At 43.5% G+C, this 17,499-nt stretch overlaps 1 protein-coding gene across 1 annotated transcript in view; it reads left to right on the forward strand.

Moving 5' to 3' along the window:
- The window catches only part of BFSP1 (beaded filament structural protein 1), a 30,234-nt gene extending 13,524 nt beyond the window's left edge, over positions 1 to 16,710 (forward strand). The window contains exons 3-8 of the mRNA XM_009673925.1: positions 4,070 to 4,165; positions 5,141 to 5,233; positions 5,939 to 6,046; positions 8,656 to 8,876; positions 13,636 to 13,721; positions 15,767 to 16,710. Coding sequence (XP_009672220.1) covers positions 4,070 to 4,165; positions 5,141 to 5,233; positions 5,939 to 6,046; positions 8,656 to 8,876; positions 13,636 to 13,721; positions 15,767 to 16,710 — 1,548 coding nt within the window. The remainder of the gene's footprint in view (positions 1 to 4,069; positions 4,166 to 5,140; positions 5,234 to 5,938; positions 6,047 to 8,655; positions 8,877 to 13,635; positions 13,722 to 15,766) is intronic.
- The last annotated feature ends 789 nt before the right edge of the window (positions 16,711 to 17,499 follow it).

Raw genomic sequence — 17,499 nt, forward strand, 5'->3', positions numbered from 1 at the left:
CACATTAACTATGTGATGATAGTAAGGGTGTGCTCCGTGGCTATGTAATGGCTAAATAGAGAAAGGTGCTGCTAGTGAGGTGGCAGAGACAGAAAAGTACAAAAAAATGGGTAACTTCTGCTTCTTTTTTTCTACTTACATCATGGCATAACATCTATATTCATTGCACACTGATGAAAACCTTTTCTCTTCCCTTTGCGCCCTCCCTAAGGCTTGTGCAAGTGGCTGTTTTGGTATATGCCTGCACACTGGGCAGGGCCCAACTCTGTACAGAGTCCTATTGGTTTTGATTATGCAGCACATGGTATCCATAGCCCACACCCTTAGCCCTGCTCAGGACTTCTTGAATTTTTCAAGAAGACTAGGGACCAGCATGATCTACTGCGTAACACAGCTTTAGATTATCACCAAATGTCTCCCACATTGATTTTGGGATCTAGAGTGGAAATTTTAGCGTCGCTTCTGCAGCTTGAAATTTGCAAGCTGACTCTTGCTGAAGATCCCGCACATGTTTAAGTGCCTTTAACAACTCTTTTCTTACTCAGAAGACAATTCCCCTCTGTGTAGATTTGAGTCTACACATAAAGATAGGTAGAGTCCATTTACTAGTCCTGCCAAGACTGAATACCATGTAGCCAATATGCATATCTAACAGTCTGGAGTGTGGATGGAGAAAACATGTTAGGGCACTAAATACCTTTTTTTTTTCATTCTTTTTCTTTCTTAATGCAGAATCAGGACCATAACAGGAGATAACATTGATCATGTCCAAATCTTTAAATCTCATGCTTCTCAAAGCTCCTCAGTCCCTTACTGGATGTGACCATCCCTTCCCAGCATTAATCCTCAACTTCTAATCAGGTTTCCAAGCAAAAAATAAGCTACAATACCCTCTGGTTTGTTCCTATCTCAGTGAAAACATGGGGAGTGATTTTGAGGAGCTGCACTTTACCGAGCTAATCTCATAGGAAGAAAAATAAATAATAAAAAGGCTCAAAGGAAAGTGAAAAGTTATAAATTTCCAAACCTGGTCTGTGCAACTGAGAAAGCCTAATTCATCTTTGTTTGCTATTAGCTTTTATCTGAGAGAAGAAAGTTGTATTATGTCTTTCATCAGTTCTATTTTCTACTGCCTATCTTTTGTCTTTTGAGTTGAGAAACAGTTGCTGGTGGATTAAACAGAGATATTCTTATTCCCCCTGTACAGATGGAAGGAGCTGTTCTGCTTGAACAAAGCTATTTCAGTCACTTGTACTTCTTCATATGTATAAAAAAAGTGTATTTTAGTGTTTCCTTCTCCAATGAGCTCTAGGCAACCTGCATGACTCGTATCAGCCAGTGTGCTAGAGGGCTCTTGAACATCCTGTGAGTTCTTAATGTTTTTTGAGGGAAGTTCACCTGAGGACACCTGGCATCAGAACCGTCACTTTGTGTGGTATAAACCCTGCCTGCTGGAAGGGGGAGCTGGAGCTGGTGGGTCCATCTTCATCGCTCCCCTCAGTCAAATTGTGGCTAAAGAAAGGAGGATTAATTTGACCGCCCTAGGCATAGCTAACAAGATCTTGAGCTGCTTGTGGTTTGTCCGAGGCTGAGGCTGGGCTGCCTGCTTGGACTCTCACCAGAAAGAGCTACCACTTTTGGTAGCTCAGTACTGTGGGGTGCATGAAGCCTACGGTGCAGACGACTGATTGCTGGGTCATTCCTCGTGCTGGGCTGTTATCCTGGACCAAGCTCAGTGATGAGGGATGCGTACGAGTCATGGGATTTCCACAGATGTTTTCCCCAACATTTTGTTCAGGGCAGGTTCACACTCCCAGATATAGCTCAGGCACAAACGTCACCAGTCCATCTGACTAACAGCTGACCTTCTGGAATAACCATAATGTGTGGCTTTATTTCAGGGAGCAAATGGGGTTTAGTACAGTGTTGTCTACCTGTGTTTGTCGTTCTTGCACAAATCCTAGCAAGAAAGCCACTGCATAAATAGTTTGCTTCTTGCTACACATGTAGGCAATGAAAGTCACCACTGCTGGCTAAGTTGCTGTTTTAAAAGATGTGCTAGTGATTTGATATGTTACTAAGGATCAGTAATAATATCTTCTCGGAGGTGGAAGCTAAAGTGCTTGGTGTTGTCACACATTAGTTGTCACACTTCATATTTCCCATCCCTCAGTTTGTGCTCAAATCTCATACCTGGATGTGTGCAACTTAAGTCATAGATACAGAGACTTTAAGCAGAAGGACGGATGCTGGACAGAAGACAGCTGATTTCCTGCAGAATGCCTAAGGTGTGACAGAAATAAGCCTGTACAAATTTAAACTCAAGCCGTTTCAGCAGAAGGAGAATCAATTTGGAAAATCAGAAAGCAGTGATTCTGCACAGATCTAAGGGATTTCTCTCCCATGGTAAATGCTTGAAAATGCTGCTTAATCACATAGATCAACATTTTGGAATCAGCATCTAAAGTAGAATGTTTTTTCGTAAGTTGAGTTGATAGCAAATACTGCAAAATAAAGAAGAAAAAATGCAGATGCTGTATTGTTTTGATACAGAGCATCGTTAATGAAGCTAGTCTATTTGAAAACAGAGCAAAAAGCAGAAGTATTTTTCCCCTTTGAAGAAACGTTTGGAAAGGTGAATGCTGGATTTGCTTATTACATGCAGAAACAGTTGCTTATTGCTAATATCTAGGGGCTTGGGGGCTCCCCCACAAGTCACATAACACTGTCGTTGTTGTGCTGACCTTTCTCTGAATAGGATGCCAAAGACTGCAGCAAAGCAACATGCATTCCCGATGACTGGCTGAGAACTTTCTGGTCTGGATCTGTCTGAGTTAGCTGGTTTGCTCACAATGCAGTTGCTTGCTCTAGAGCCGAGTGAATCCATGAATGGCTTCATCATGTGTCAGCGAGCATGGCTAAAAGATTCAATAGCATAATGAAAAGAGCAAACATCTACATATTTTTGAATAGTGCATTGTGTGCATGTGAAAGAAGAAAAATCCTTTCCTGTTAGTCATATGCTGTGCCCATATATTTTAGTGTTTAATTTGCAAACCATGATCCATTCACTGAGACATATTTACAGATGGTAACTACAAGTAGGTTATTTTAAAGTGACACCTTTAAATCTATTTTTTTTCCCTTTTTATCTCCTGTTCTTAGAATTAACATCGAGGGTGACCCTGGCTGAACTCTCTGCTCCTCACTCCAGGGATTTTTGTTTCTGCCCTTGTCTTAGGCTACGAGCTCGACATTTTGAAACACAGAAATCACAGAACAGTTGCGGTTGGAAGGAACCTTTAAGGATCATCTTTTCCAACTCCCCTTTTCAAGCAGGGTCACCTAGAACAGGTTGCCCTGTACCCTGTCCAGATGACTTTTGAATATGTCCAAGGATGGAGAACCCATAACCTATCTGAGCAACCTGTTTCAGTGCTCAGTCACCCTCACAGTAAAAAAGTTTCTCCTTATAATCAGGTAGACCTTCTTGTGTTTTAGTTTGTGCTCATTGCCTCTCGCCCTGCCACTGGGAGCCAATGAGAAGCATCTGATTACGTCTTCTTTACACCCTCCCTTCAGATACTTCTACATATTGATAAGCTCCCCCTTTGGTCTTCTCTTCTTCAGGCTGAGGAGTCCCAGCTCTCTCAAGGTTTCAAGTCCCATTCACTTCTGTCATATACACTACAGAAATCAATTCATTATTCTGTTGATATCATATGTTCAAAATTCATGCACCATTGCAAACTGCAGCCTGAAAAACTGGTATTGCATAGTGTCTATTACTTGGCTCCCAGCACTCATAAAGCATATGGTAAACATATTTTGACAGTGCCATTACTAAACTGTATTATAAATTATATTTGGGCAGAAAATCAGTGTGTAAAATGGGAAAACACAGTGTATAAAGTTCCTGTTCTTTGTTGGCTGGTACTTTTTTTCTTCCACTAGACTTTAATTTTCTAATGCCAGTTGTACACACGTAAAACAAATCACGTCCTGAATAAGTGGCTGCTGTGTTCTTGGCTATCCAGTACTGAGCGTATCCCACATATCTGCATTGCAGGAAGCTGATGAAGCATTGCTGTGCAACCTGGAACTGCAGATTGAATCCCAGTTCCTGCAGGATGACATTAATGCCACAAAGGATAGATACAAGAAGGTAAGTGGCTGAATTTGATGCCTTCTTTAGATCTTCTTTCTAGAATGATGTGTAGAGTTTTCCCTTATTCATGATCTGTTCTAGTGGCCAATTAACATAAGTAAAATATGTGTTCTGATGGCTAAACAGAGTGATATAAATTCACTGAGCACAACAGCTGCAATGTGGGATTCAAGCCCAAGAGGTAGATGGTTGCAGATCTCCAGGCTGACTCACTCAGGGTCCAATGTCTCTGGCTGTGGACAATGTTAGGAATCTGTTGACCTGTTATCATGATTCAACCCACTGTGCTGGTTAAGCTGTCCTATATTTCATGCTAAGTAGCCATTGCTTTCATCAGTTTCCCAGCTTCTGGGCAAGGACATTCTAGTTAGTAAGTCTGTGGCTATACGACTGAGCTGCAGCCAACTTTAATTAATATAAGCAGCCCCTTCCTTCTCCTGCCTGGGAGAGCTGTGGGGTTTCATGCCAGGCCAGTGTCCCATCTTTGTCACTCTCGAAAGAGAAGACTCATTCGGTTCCCGTAGCAAACCACACTCTGCTCCAGCTTCTTGCTGCCCTGCAGCTCCAGGAAGGACTGGAGAGACAGCTCTTGGTTTTGCTGAACATGGCCAGAGTGAGAAAAGTCCTTTTTTTGGATCACTTGCAAAGGTATTTGTGGTTATCATTTTGAAAATTTCTTGTAAATTTCTTGTAAAATCACAAATCACAAAATCTTTAATTAAGGATGTGAAGCATATTGTCATTTCACCAAACATCTGTGTTATATACTCAGCACGATTAAACTGTTAGCACACATGCAGCTGAATTCAGGCCTAAAATTGCATGCAGAAGCTCAAGTCTGAACATGACTCAGACTTTTATATATTAAACGAAAGAAACAGCAAGGAGTAAGCCCCAGAAGCATAGAACATCATTGAAAAGAATAACTTGCTATAGCAATTTCTAATGCAAATGATTTTTGCTTCACTACAGAATCTTATGGAAATCCAGACCTACGTCAATGTTTTACAGCAGATCATCCAGACAACCCCTCGTGTGTCCCCTATAACCGCTGGCATAGCTGAGGTAAGTTTTCCAGTCAGTAAATACATGCTGCGCAGTTAGCACTAATTTAGAAGGAGTTAATGTTTATTTCTAAAGCATCCCAGATCCTCTAGCTAACTCCCACTCCAAGATTAGAAGAGAACTGCAACTGTAAATATTGAATACTAAGTGATCACAAGAGAAACACTAATTGTAGCTTTGGAAAACCAAAGTGATCAGGAGCAGAGAAACTGCCTTCAGTCAAGCACGTTCCAGGGTATATATTAGCCCCACGCTTAAAATGGCTAGTTCAAAGGTAACTGATGTAGTTATGCTTCCTATCTGAGGAAGAGGTGGCAGGAAATATGAATACATACAGACAGAGTAGACCTTCTCCAGAAGGGACAAAATGTAGGAAAATTTATAAATCAAATAAATTGATACAGACTGGATGAAAACTTGGCAGATTCTCACCAATTTAAGTAGGTATGCCAGGAATATTTATTTGTGTGAAAATTATATGAACAGCTGTTTCTATAGGATCTATTTTCAGCATAAGTTACACTTGTACAGCGCTGCCGTCTGATATTTTTTATTCTTAAAGTTATACCAAAGGGTTTTCTTGAGGTCTGATCCCGATCTTTCTGTTTGTCTTCATGGTTTATTTCCAGCAGTAGAACTTCTTTTGACGCTTTTAAGCAATGCAACATACTTTCTTGCCTGTATATTGCTATTTTTTTCAATCAGGAAAAACTGGTAGCTGAGCGGAGAATCCCCATTCTGCAGAGTCAGCTGGAGGAATACAAGAGCATTCTTTGCCAGCTACAGACACAGAAATATAAACTGCAGACAGAGGTACGTACCATCATACTTGGCCATAAACACTGCTGTGACTCTCATAAACTCTACTGTTCCCACAGCCATGCAATAAAACCTACGTGGCCTATAATGGGGTCTTGGGAACACAAATGATCTGGAAAGGCGGAGGCACGTTTTCTTTTTAGTTTTCGGCTGTTTCTTTCCTGTTCTCTCAATGGCCCCAATCATTGGGTTTATATGGTCAGTCAGGAACGTGTGATAGATGTTGTAACCACAGTGAAGCCATCTTCACCTTGACAGAGCAGCTGGTGCAAGAAGGTTTTCCATTGTGATTGGATGCCTGAGGGAAAGTGTCAGCAAGGAGGTGGAGGAATGAAAAATCCCACAGTGGCTGGCTTTCACTTACCTTTGCTCAGGCTGGAAACATACTGGCAGCACAGAGAAACCGGCCCCTTGAAAAACGATCGGGGAAATTTAAACCTCTGGCCTATCCTTTCTATCAGCGCCACATCTAATGTTGAGCTTGATGTGAGAATGACCAGGTGAGATCAGGTAGTCTGCACGCAGGACTGACTTGGTGATCAAAACTGAATGTCCTTTAAAATGTATGTCAAGCTACATTTGGCATCCTGCATTCTTCCTTGTCGCTAATAACCGCTAGATCAACACCTGCCCTGTACTTGCAGACTACCAGCACCAAAAAATCTGCTTTTTGCAGATCGATGATTTGCAGAAAATGGCTGACCAAAACTTTTTCTCATTGCTCCTGCCCATCTGCCAACTAAACCTGTTGTAAAGCAGCCTCTTCCTCTAGCCTGTGTCTTCTAATGAGAGTGTGGTGCAAGCAGGAAGGGAGGCAGGAGAGAGAGACTCCAAGGAGTGGCTAAAGGCTATAACGAATAGAAAATAGTTCTGCGCAGGTGAGAATGTCAGATCAACCTCTATGCAGTTGCATGTTTTCTTCAGGAGATGGGATAGAAAAACCTTATTCCCCTGCAAGTGCAGCCGCCTTTGTACCTTCAGCTTTCACTGCTGTTAGAGGAGGGTATACTAGCATAAAACACCTCGTGGCGATTTTGGACTCCTCTAGACAGCCATAACAGAAGCTCTAGCTTCCTGAGGGTAACTTTTTTAGCTACTCCTGCCCCCATCTTTTCCTCTATCTCTTTTTCATGTTTGATGCTTTGGTGAAAAGGATGCATGCACCTAGGGAGGAGCAAGAGCCTATATACAGTGACAAGTGAGATCCGGGGGAGAAAATCAACTTTCGAAAGGAACTATTTGGGGAATTAATCATGATAATTTCAAGAGTGAACCTAAATGTTCCATTTAGAAAGAATTTATTAATTGATTCATTCTAATGCACTGAGGTTAGAAGAGTGAAATAACTTCACGAGCCGATGACTTGCTTGTAATGTTGAAAACTGGATTCAGTGACTGAGACATGCCCTAGGTCCTTTGTTGTCCTGCTTCTAGGCATGAGAACCATGTTGCAGAGAGGTTATAGAGTCCACCTTTTGACCACAGCACAGTAAGATGGTTTGTGTGCACTCTTATTCTGCAGTATTACCAAATTAATGCCAAGGGAGTTAGTATCCTAAATTTAGGCTCTTAAAAGGTTTTCAAAAATCTTGCCTGTATCCTATAGAAATAAATCAATTATTAAAGAATCCATTAGCCATTTATGGCCCCATTAATTTTTTGTGAGTACATTTCTTTAAAAGCTGTCTGAAAGGGGGAAAAATCCCAAATGATAAAGAAACTATAATAAATAGCCAAAAAAATAGCAGAAGAAAATGACAGCAGAAGTGCACGTGCACAGTCTAAGTTCTTTCCCTTGCGCTCACAAGGGACTCATCGCCACCTCCTGGTTAATGTGCGCTCTCATGGCTAGTGTTTAGGCTTGCTGCACAACAGGTTTTTTTATTATTATTACTACACTCAAAAAGGCAAGGAATTAACTGCAAAAGGGAAGCTTTTTGTTTAAAAAAATTCTTCTTTAGCCTTCAGTGCTTGGTCTGTGGACCACAATTAAGGAAGAACTGGTTTTGCCCATGCACATCTTCCTGGTTAAGAATTTCATGTACACTTCACACCAGGAGGTTGCTCTTCTTCCTTTTAAGACCCCACGTGCTCTCCAGCTGTTGCAGTGAGCTGTAGTTTGCATGGTGAGACATCAGCCAGCTCCCCGCTGCACAGGGAAGGAGGCATCACACAGCTGTTTTTCTGTCTCCTGGCATGATTTCTGGTTCATGCTGATCTTGTAGTTTTTATTGTGGAATAAGAGCCTTGGAATAGATAAGGGATTTTTTTTTTAATGGATTCTGAACAGCTAAACAAATGCCATGAAACTATCTCCTTGCTTCAAGAGCGCAGCCTCAGGCCTGGACTTCAGAGCAGGTCCACGGGAACCTGAGGGCCATTTGAGCATGGTGTTCCCTGAATCCCTGAGAAAGACAGCTTCAAGCAGTCCTGTGATCATTATATATTATAGCAATCTGCTTCCCAGTAAGCTGAATATCCTGCTTGCTTTAGCATCTTGATGAAATATGTCTTGCCTTTAACAATGATTCTAAAATATGTATCAAATAGGAATACCGAATACTTTTAAACTGTTTCTTTCATCCACCAACTTTGTTTACCAGACAACCATGCTGGAGCAAGTGATTAAAAACACCCAGGAGAGTTATGATGATGAAATTCAGCTCTACAATGAGCAGATTGAAAACCTTAGGAAGGGGATAGAAGATGCCGAAAGGATCTTGGAAAAGTACACAACTGACTGTCGCCAGTTGGCAGTCTATCAGCAGTCCCTAGAGAATGAGCTGGAACGGTACAAACGTATCATTGAGAACGAGGACAGCCGGTAAGGCTAGATTTCTGTATTTTACCCACCTAAAGCTATGGGCATTTCATACCGCTAGTTTTCCAATTGATTCAAAATCCATTCAAGTCACTACCAAGGAAAGGCTCAGCACCACAGTGCTCAAGGGTCAGGTAAAAATGAAAGAAAACTGACTGTCCTCTTCACTGCTAGGAAACTCCAACACTACAGCCCTCACAGATAGCTATTTTTTACAAGCTTACTAGCTGCTGCATGATAATTGCACCTCTCAAGCCACACAGGATAGCCCAGCACATACAACTGCAGCTGGTTGCATGCGTGTATAAGTGAATCTTGCTGGCACATTTTAGGCAGGCTTGTCTTGCAGGGCTCAGGTATGGCAAATGTTTTGTATAGCAAAGCACTCACAGCAATTCTTAGGCAAGCAAGGGGAAAGGGTAGAATAGAATAAATTTGCAGGGACTGGAGTTGTATTTAAATGAGACGCAGTCCTCCGAAGGGAAACTAGCACCCTCTAATGTCAACCACTAACATCGCAAGAGGAAACGAGCTGACCTTCCGCAGCAGTGTGTAGTACAGCCTGGGCAGGCAAATGCAGGAGAAATGGACCCCTGAATGGCCAAAAATACTGTTCTAGCTGATCTAGAAGATGCAGGAGAAAGCTATTCACTAATGGATAATGTGGTAGATTGTAGATCTAGGTAGGTACCCAATCACATAGGTAGATTAAAATGGGGGAATAGATCATTTCGTCTAACTTTTGGCATCTGGCTTTGGACACTAAGCTTTCTAATTAAGAGTGTCTGATCAGGGTAATTCTCAGCATCTTAAGTGGAAACATGCATATTTCTCCTGACTGTACAGAGCTTGCAGTCTTGAGCTAGACACGTAGATCTAGATGTGAGTATCTAGATATATCCTCCTTCCAGAGAAAAAAAAATTATCTCAATTTCTGGGTCTCACAGAGTAGCCTAGAGAGGCCATGGGTAGAGTAACTGTGTTTTGCATATGGGCCAGACTCTCATTTTGCCATTAATACCACTGATACCTCAAATATTTTCCAAGGGAGACTAGTCAGTTTTCATCTGATCAGGCATTTGCAGGAAGCATTGAATATGCTCCCAAATGTCATGTTTTATTAGCCAGCTTTTATAAAGCGACAATATGATCTGGGGAATACAAACAGTGACACTTCCAAAAGGATTGGGTTCACAGAATCACAGAACAGCCAAGGTTGGAAGAGACCTCTGGAGATCATCTAGCTCAACCCCCCTGCTCAAGCAGGGACACCTAGAACACACCTAGAACGCACAGGATCACATCCAGATGGGTTTTGAATATCTCCAAGGATGGAGACTCCACAACCTCTCTTGGCAACCTGTGTCAGTGCTCTGTCACCCTCACAGGAAAGAAGTTTCTCCTCAGGTTCAGATGGAACTGCCTGTTTGTGCCTGTTGCCTCTTGTCCTGTCGCTGGGCACCACAGAGAAGAATCTGGCCCCATCCTCTTGACACCTCCCTTCAGATGCTTGTAAACATTGATGAGATTGCCCCTCGATCTTCTCTTCTCCAGGCTAAACAGGCCCAGCTCTCTCAGCCTTTCTTCACAGGAGAGATGCTCCAGTCCCCTCATCCTCTTTGTAGCCCTCCGCTGGACTCTCTCCAGGAGCGCCATGTCTCTCTTGTACTGGGGAGCCCAGAATTGGACACAGTACTCCACGTGAGGCCTCACCAGGGATGAGTGGAAGGGGAGGATCCCCTCCTTCGACCTGCTGCCAACACTCTTCCTAACACAGCTCAGGATACCAACGGCCACCTTTGCCACGAGGGCACATTGTTGGCTCATGGTCAAACTTGTCCACCAGGACTCCCAGGTCCTTCTCCAGAGAGCTGCTTTCCAGCAGGTCAACCCCCCAGCCTGTACTGGTGCATGGGGTTCTTCCTGCCTAGGTGCAGGACCTTGCACTTGCCTTTGCTGAACTTCATGAGGTTCCTCTCCACCCAACTGTCCAGGTCACTCTGAATGGCAGCACAGACTTCTGGTGTGTCAGCCACTCCTCCCAGTTTAGTATCATCAGCAAACTTGCTGAGGGTGCAAGCTGTCCCTTCATCCAGGTCATTGATGAATAAGTTAAACAATACTGAACCCAGTCTAAGCCTCTAGGGTCCACCGCTAGTTACTGGCCTCCCACTAGATTTTGCACCACGTATCACAACCCTCCAAGCTCTGCCATTCAGCCGGTTCTCAATTCAGCTTCAAAAGCCTTGCTGAAGTCCAGGTAGACAATATCCACTGCTCTCCCCTCATCTACCCGGCCAGTCATCCCATCAGAGAAGGCTATCAGGTTGGTTAAGCAAGATTTCCCTTGGGTGAAGCCATGCTGACTATTCCTGATCACCTTCTTGTCCTCCACATGCTTAGGGATGGCCTCCAGGATGAGCTGTTCCATCACCTTTCCAGGGATGGAGGTGAGGCTGACAGGCCTGTAGTTCCCTGGGTCTTGTTTCTTGCCCTTTTGGAAGACTGGAGTGACGCTGGCTTTCTTCCAGTCCTCCGGCACCTCTCCTGATTGCCAGGACCTTTCAAAGAGGATGGAGGGTGGCCTAGCCATGATGTCTGCCAGCTCCCTCAGCGCTCGTGGGTGCATCCCATCAGGGCCCATGGATTTATGGATGTCAGGTTTGGACAAATGATCTCTAAGCTGATCCTCCTCAACCAAGGGAGGGTCTGCCTTTCTCCAGACTTTCTCCCTGGTCTCCAGGGTCCGGAATTCCTGAGGGCTGGCCTTAGCAGTGAAGGCTGAAGCAAAGAAGGGTGTTCAGCAACTCTGCCTTCTCTGTGTCCTCTGTTGCCAGGGTCCCTGCCCCATTCAGTAGTGGGCCCACGTTTCCCATGGTCTTCCTTTTGCTACTGATGGATTTGAAGAAGCCCTTCTTGTTGTCCTTGACATCCCTTGGTAGATTTGATTCCAAATGGGCCTTAGCCTTCCTTGACGCATCCCTGCATACTCTGACATTGTCCCTGTAATCCTCCCGAGTAGCCTGTCTCCTTTTCCACATTCTGTAGACTTCCTTCTTCTGTTGGAGTTTTGTCAGGAGTTCCTTGCTCATCCATGCAGGTCTTCTGCCCACTTTGCTGGATTCCTTACTCAGAGGGATGCACTGATCTTGAGCCTGGAGGAGGTGATACTTGAATATTAACCAGCTCCCCTGGATTCCCCTTCTTTCAAGGGCCCTACCGCATGAGATTCCTCCAAGTAGGTCCCTGGAGAGGCCAAAGTTAGCTCTCCTGAAGTCCAGGGTTGCGATCCTACTTTTTGCCCTGCTTCCTCCTTGTAGGATCCTGAACTCCCACCATCTCATGGTCACTGTAGCCAAGGCTATCCCCACCCTTCACATCTCCAACCAGACCTTCTTTGTTTGTTAGTACAAGGTTCAGCAGCACATCTCTCCTCGTTGGCTTAACCTTTTTCACAAAGGATTTGTCAGCCCTTCATTCTTTGAAAAATCAAACCCATTTAAGGTGGCTCAGAGAGAACAGGTAAATCTAAAAATCTTGGCCATAGGCAAATCTAGATTATGCTTTTTTTTCTTGTGGTATAGAAATTGAGCAACAGATTTGCACATGTGCTGGAAATTGGATGCTAGGGCAAGGGATAGCGTATTTCTTCCTAGAGACTCAGTCAGCTCTGGGGAGAAGTACAGAAGGAGCCATTTCTCTTCAAAGGATCACTGACACCATCATCGAACTTACAGACTTGGCAGCTTCACCTTTGTGTCCCTTTCACTGTACTGGACTGGATGCTGTTCCATAAGTGAACCATGTGAACTGAAGCACGTTTTATAAGCCAAGATTTTTCCATTCATTGGCAGGCTCAAAAACCACAGGATCTGACATTGTGGTTTCGGATTCCCTTGTCAAAGAGGCAGTCATCACGAGATTAGCTTTTTATTGGCATCTCAAATCTTTTTTCTCATTTTACAGAACTTAGGGACCTGCCAAGGCTTTTTTTTCCCCTTGGCAATAAGATGCACTCTTAAAACACCAAAAAGGAAAAATATACAGATGCGTCTTTTTTCTCTGACTCAGTTATCACCTGTCTCCTTCTCCACTAACACATCAGTGGTGTTCTTTTACAAAAAGACTTTCCCTGGGGGTCCCACTGCTGTCTTCAGGAGCGCTGTGCAGGCCCCTTTGACCGGAGCTGGAGTGAGTGAGTGCAGAGACCACCTGGAACACGAGAGGGAGCTTCAGTAAAGGAAAAGGCACAGAGCACCATCTCACAGCCTTAGGCTTGACGAATCCAGCTGAAGGCAGTTGGCTACCTTCTCATTTGTATCAAAGTAGATGACCACTTAATCTGGGCAGAGCGTATGATCCATGTTCTTGCTCGACAGTCATTAAAGGCATAAATGGGAGGTAAAGGTACAGGTGGAGGCAGAGGTCTGGCTGACCTCTGAGAGGCATGAATTGCCTACCTGCCCTTTCAAAATCTTCTTGCCCTTTCAAAATTGTTTGGTAAATGACAAGCCTGCTGCCACAGTTTTTTTATTAACTGTGTAATTTTGCCCAATGGAACAGAGCATGCCAGGTCTTCTGCTGGTGGAAACCGGTGGTGTTGATTTTCACCAGACAAGACACAGGCTCACATCATGCTCCACAACTCCTCACCACAGAGGAATACATTTATTTAACCCTCTTGCTTCATTTTGTACAACTGCACTTGCTCTTGATGGAAATGAGGAGGGGAGGTCTGACTGACGCACATCTTCTCTACCAGGTTAAATTCCGCCATAGCAGGAACTCCAGTCACGCTCTTCACGCAGATCTATAGACCTGTCCAGCCTCAAGCTCCAAGGGGAAGAGGTAAATCTGTGACATGTTTTCCTGTGTCTGTCAGGAGTAGCATCATTGTATTTAAAGCCAGTTTTTCATTTGTATCTCTTATGAACACCAGCAGTAACAGCCTGATTCAAAGCTTGCTAGGTACACGAGATGATTTCAGCTTACCTCAGCTGGCTTTCGGACAATCAAGACGTTTCTTCATTCTGTTGATGGGCTAAAAAGTAAATTGCAAAAGTAAGCAAAGTCGAAAAGATACCTGAAACTTCAGAAAGAGCTGGTTTTGTTTGCTGGCTTGTTGCAAGTTGTTGTTTTACATCTTAATAATTTGAAAACAACATCAGGGCATGTTTAGTGCTGGAAGAAAGCAGAGGACATTTTTTGGTTGTGTTTATGTGCCATGGCCTGGTTTCACCTGAATGGTGTTTCCTCTGTGTTGTATGATGGCTTGTTTAGAATTAGGATGCTTGTAAACCTGCTGACCAGTAAATGGCCAGGACTAAAACAGAGAAGATGGTCTTAAAGAGGAGAGATGCTTCATAGAAAGGCAGTGTAGGTAAGAACATAAGGCATGACTTAATATAACATAAATTCAAGGAACACTGGTGTTTTACTAGCAATGAACTATCCCTGGGACTAAGGATAAATTGTCTTGTGTCAAATGAGAGATTTTTTAGAGTGCAGGTGCAGCTTTTCCAGCTGCTCCTTGGCATGTAGCAATTTTAAATGAAATGGATCCATAATGCAATGCACAAGGCCAAATCCTCAGCAACTGTAAATAGCTATTGTCCCACAAAGCCAGTGGAGGTATGCTGTTTTATACCCCCTGAAGATGCAGCCCTGTCTCTAACTACACCTCTGCTTATTATCCATAAGGCTAACAGGGCATTTTATGTGCATTACTATATCCATGATATTCGACAAGTGCAGCTGTCTTCAGGAAAGCAAATTAATATTTGTCTGTTCCTGTGTTCCAGTAATTCCCAGTATCAATCTCTCTGCCTCCCTTTCCTCTAGTTGTTCATACCATGGAAATCACTAGGCTTCCTGTGCTCCTTCTGATGCTGCTACTGAAATAGCATGGGGCTTGTGGTTAATAACTGCCGCAGGAAATCAGAAATAATGGCTGCAGGCAAGGTTTCCTCTCCACATGGGCCTAAATATGTACATCAGTGTTCAAGCAATGCTGAAATATAGCTCCTCAGAACTGCACCCAAGCTAGCCAGCTACTCTATACCCCTCTGCTCCTAGGGCCACTGGTTGTCACCTGGTCCTTTCTGATTCACTCCCTGCATCTGGCCATACCCAAAACTGCCATGACAGGATGTACCTGGTTCACTCTTAGCCTCACTGGGGTCCAAAAACAAGGCACTCTCCCGCTGTGGGAGGTCCTCTAGGTGATACCCTCAGAGAGCTCATCAGAGAGCCAGTCTTCAGAAAACAGTGGAAGAGATGATGATAACACTCACCTTTCTGGCCAGACCTGGACCTCCCACCCAGCAACCTTGCGTTCAGTGGGAAGCTTTTAAATACTATTTTACTTTGTTTTGCTTTGTTTTCTTCCCCTTAACCCAAGCAGCTTCTGGAGTTGTTACACAGCAGACAAGCCATGACCACTTAGTCCTACTGCTGCGTTATGACTAACCTTGGGCACCTTTAGTATCTGTATTAGGAGACCAGTTTATTTATCTAGTTAATGGAACGAAACTCTGCCAAGAGGCCTGAGAGGAAGGTGTTGAATCATACTGCACTCTCAAGCTCTAAATGCCCCTCTTGAACATTAATACAGTCTTGGTAGGTGAATGTTTTATACAGCTGCCTTTTTTATATGCAAAGTTGCCACGTCTTCAAATTGTGTATGGAAGTGGCTGTCTCAGATGCAAGATGGCTACATGGCCATAGGGCCCAAGCAAAAGAACAGGCTCTCTAAAGTGCAAATGGAAATATGCTCACATTCGCTGTAGCATGCAGTTCACCTACAGTCAGCAGTGAGGGTGAGAGATGGCTTTACCCTTTGCAGCAATTGTGTTCAGTATTGTTTGTTGTTTGCTTTGTTTGATTTTCTCTAGATATCACCCAGGCTATGCAAGATATTGCCAGTGCAAAGCCCAGACAAAAAGCTCTGATAAAGAAAATTTCCAGGAGAAAGGAGATCACATCTAAAGATATAACTGATGGTCTCTCACCTGAAAAAATGCACGAAGGAACTCTGGAAGGTTTTGACCAAGATCAGCTAGATTTTAAGCACGAAAGCACAGTCATATGTGAACCTGGGTGGGAAGGATTCGAATCTGATGAAAAAGAAAAGGTTCCAGAGGATATACCTGATGGAGCCAAGATAAGCAAAGCCTTTGATAAATTGTGTAACATTGTGAGGGAGAAAATAAAAGTCTACAAGAAACCAGAGCCTAAACCTGATTCCTACGCCAAAGGGCGTTACGTGCTGGTAACAGAGGAAGAACGTTATAAAGAGCCTTGCATCTTGCCTTCCGCCGTCCCAGCTGTGGGAGGGATCATAGTTTCCACCAGCAATGGGAAGGTAACAATCAGTGGTGATGTGGTGCCAATACCGGAGCTGCCAGAACCCACCGAACCATCAGAAAAAGAGAAAGAGGGTGTCTGTGAAAGAAGGGAAGAGTTTGAATACCCAGAAAAACTGAAAGAAGAAGAGAAAGAAGAAGTGCTTGAATGGGGCAAAAAACCAACAGGAAAAACTGAGCCACCCCCAAAGTATCCAGACATCTGTGAGCCTGAGACAGTCCCTTCCCCTAGTCTAATAAGCGTAACAGAGCCAGGAGTCCTTCAAGAGGCAGAGTACGACAAAGATAAGGAAGACCTTTTGTTCAGGGAACCAAGTTTGCCCAGTTCCCTGAGCTACGAGAAGGTGGAAGTGGTGGAGTCCATTGAGAAATTTTCAGACGATAGAATTCAGACGTATGAAGAGACAGCAATGATTGTGGAGACGATGATAGAGAAGACGAGCAAGAAGAAGCCAGGTGACAAAGGCTCTTAAGTGATTTGCACCTTGGATAGTCAACATGTCTGGCACAGTTATTAAACGACACATTTTTTTCCTGACCGAATGATAAAATAGTGAGATTTTTGCTGTTTGGTATGGAACAGATTGATACCTTGATGGCAGTTCTGTCTGATGTAGGTTCACCATTGGTGTAATGATCATTAGAACGCTCCAGGGCAATGAGTAATAGGCACATTCTAGGCAACTAATTTCATGATTAGGACAAGTTGAAAGTAATTGTTATTACAGAGTTGCCTGGCTAAACAAAAGCATCTAGGGCAAATTTGCCACTTCCAGTGCATATTCCTCTACTGCTCCTTTAGCTGCCATAAGATTCTCCATCTCTCAGACAGCTGCAAATGTTGACTTGTGACATCTGGTTCATTTAATAAAAGCTTTGGCTTCTAAAGAAAATACTCACAGTGGGTGTGTGTTGCTTTTAGCACTGAGTCTTTGCTAGTAAAAATTAACTGACTGGGTTTGCACGAGTCTTTCCAGGGGAGGCGCTGAAGACATATGAGTTTCAAAAGCTGTTCCAAATCTTTCACATTCATGGTCTTTAAGCAGAGGCAGGCTTGGCAGAACTTTCTTTTTGGCACTGTAGAGAAACAATCTGTATTCAAAATATGCTCTTATGGCACATCTTCTGAGAATAAAACTTGAAATTTTGGCAAAGTAAAGCAGGAAACAACCTTTCCAAAGGGTATACTGAAGGTATAGTTTGTCCTTTGCTATCACAACTGAGGTATATAAGAATAACAAGTTTTGAGTAGGTTGCACACA

This window comes from Struthio camelus, chromosome 3 (assembly GCF_040807025.1).
Source record: "Struthio camelus isolate bStrCam1 chromosome 3, bStrCam1.hap1, whole genome shotgun sequence".
Taxonomy (NCBI): Eukaryota; Metazoa; Chordata; class Aves; order Struthioniformes; family Struthionidae; genus Struthio; species Struthio camelus.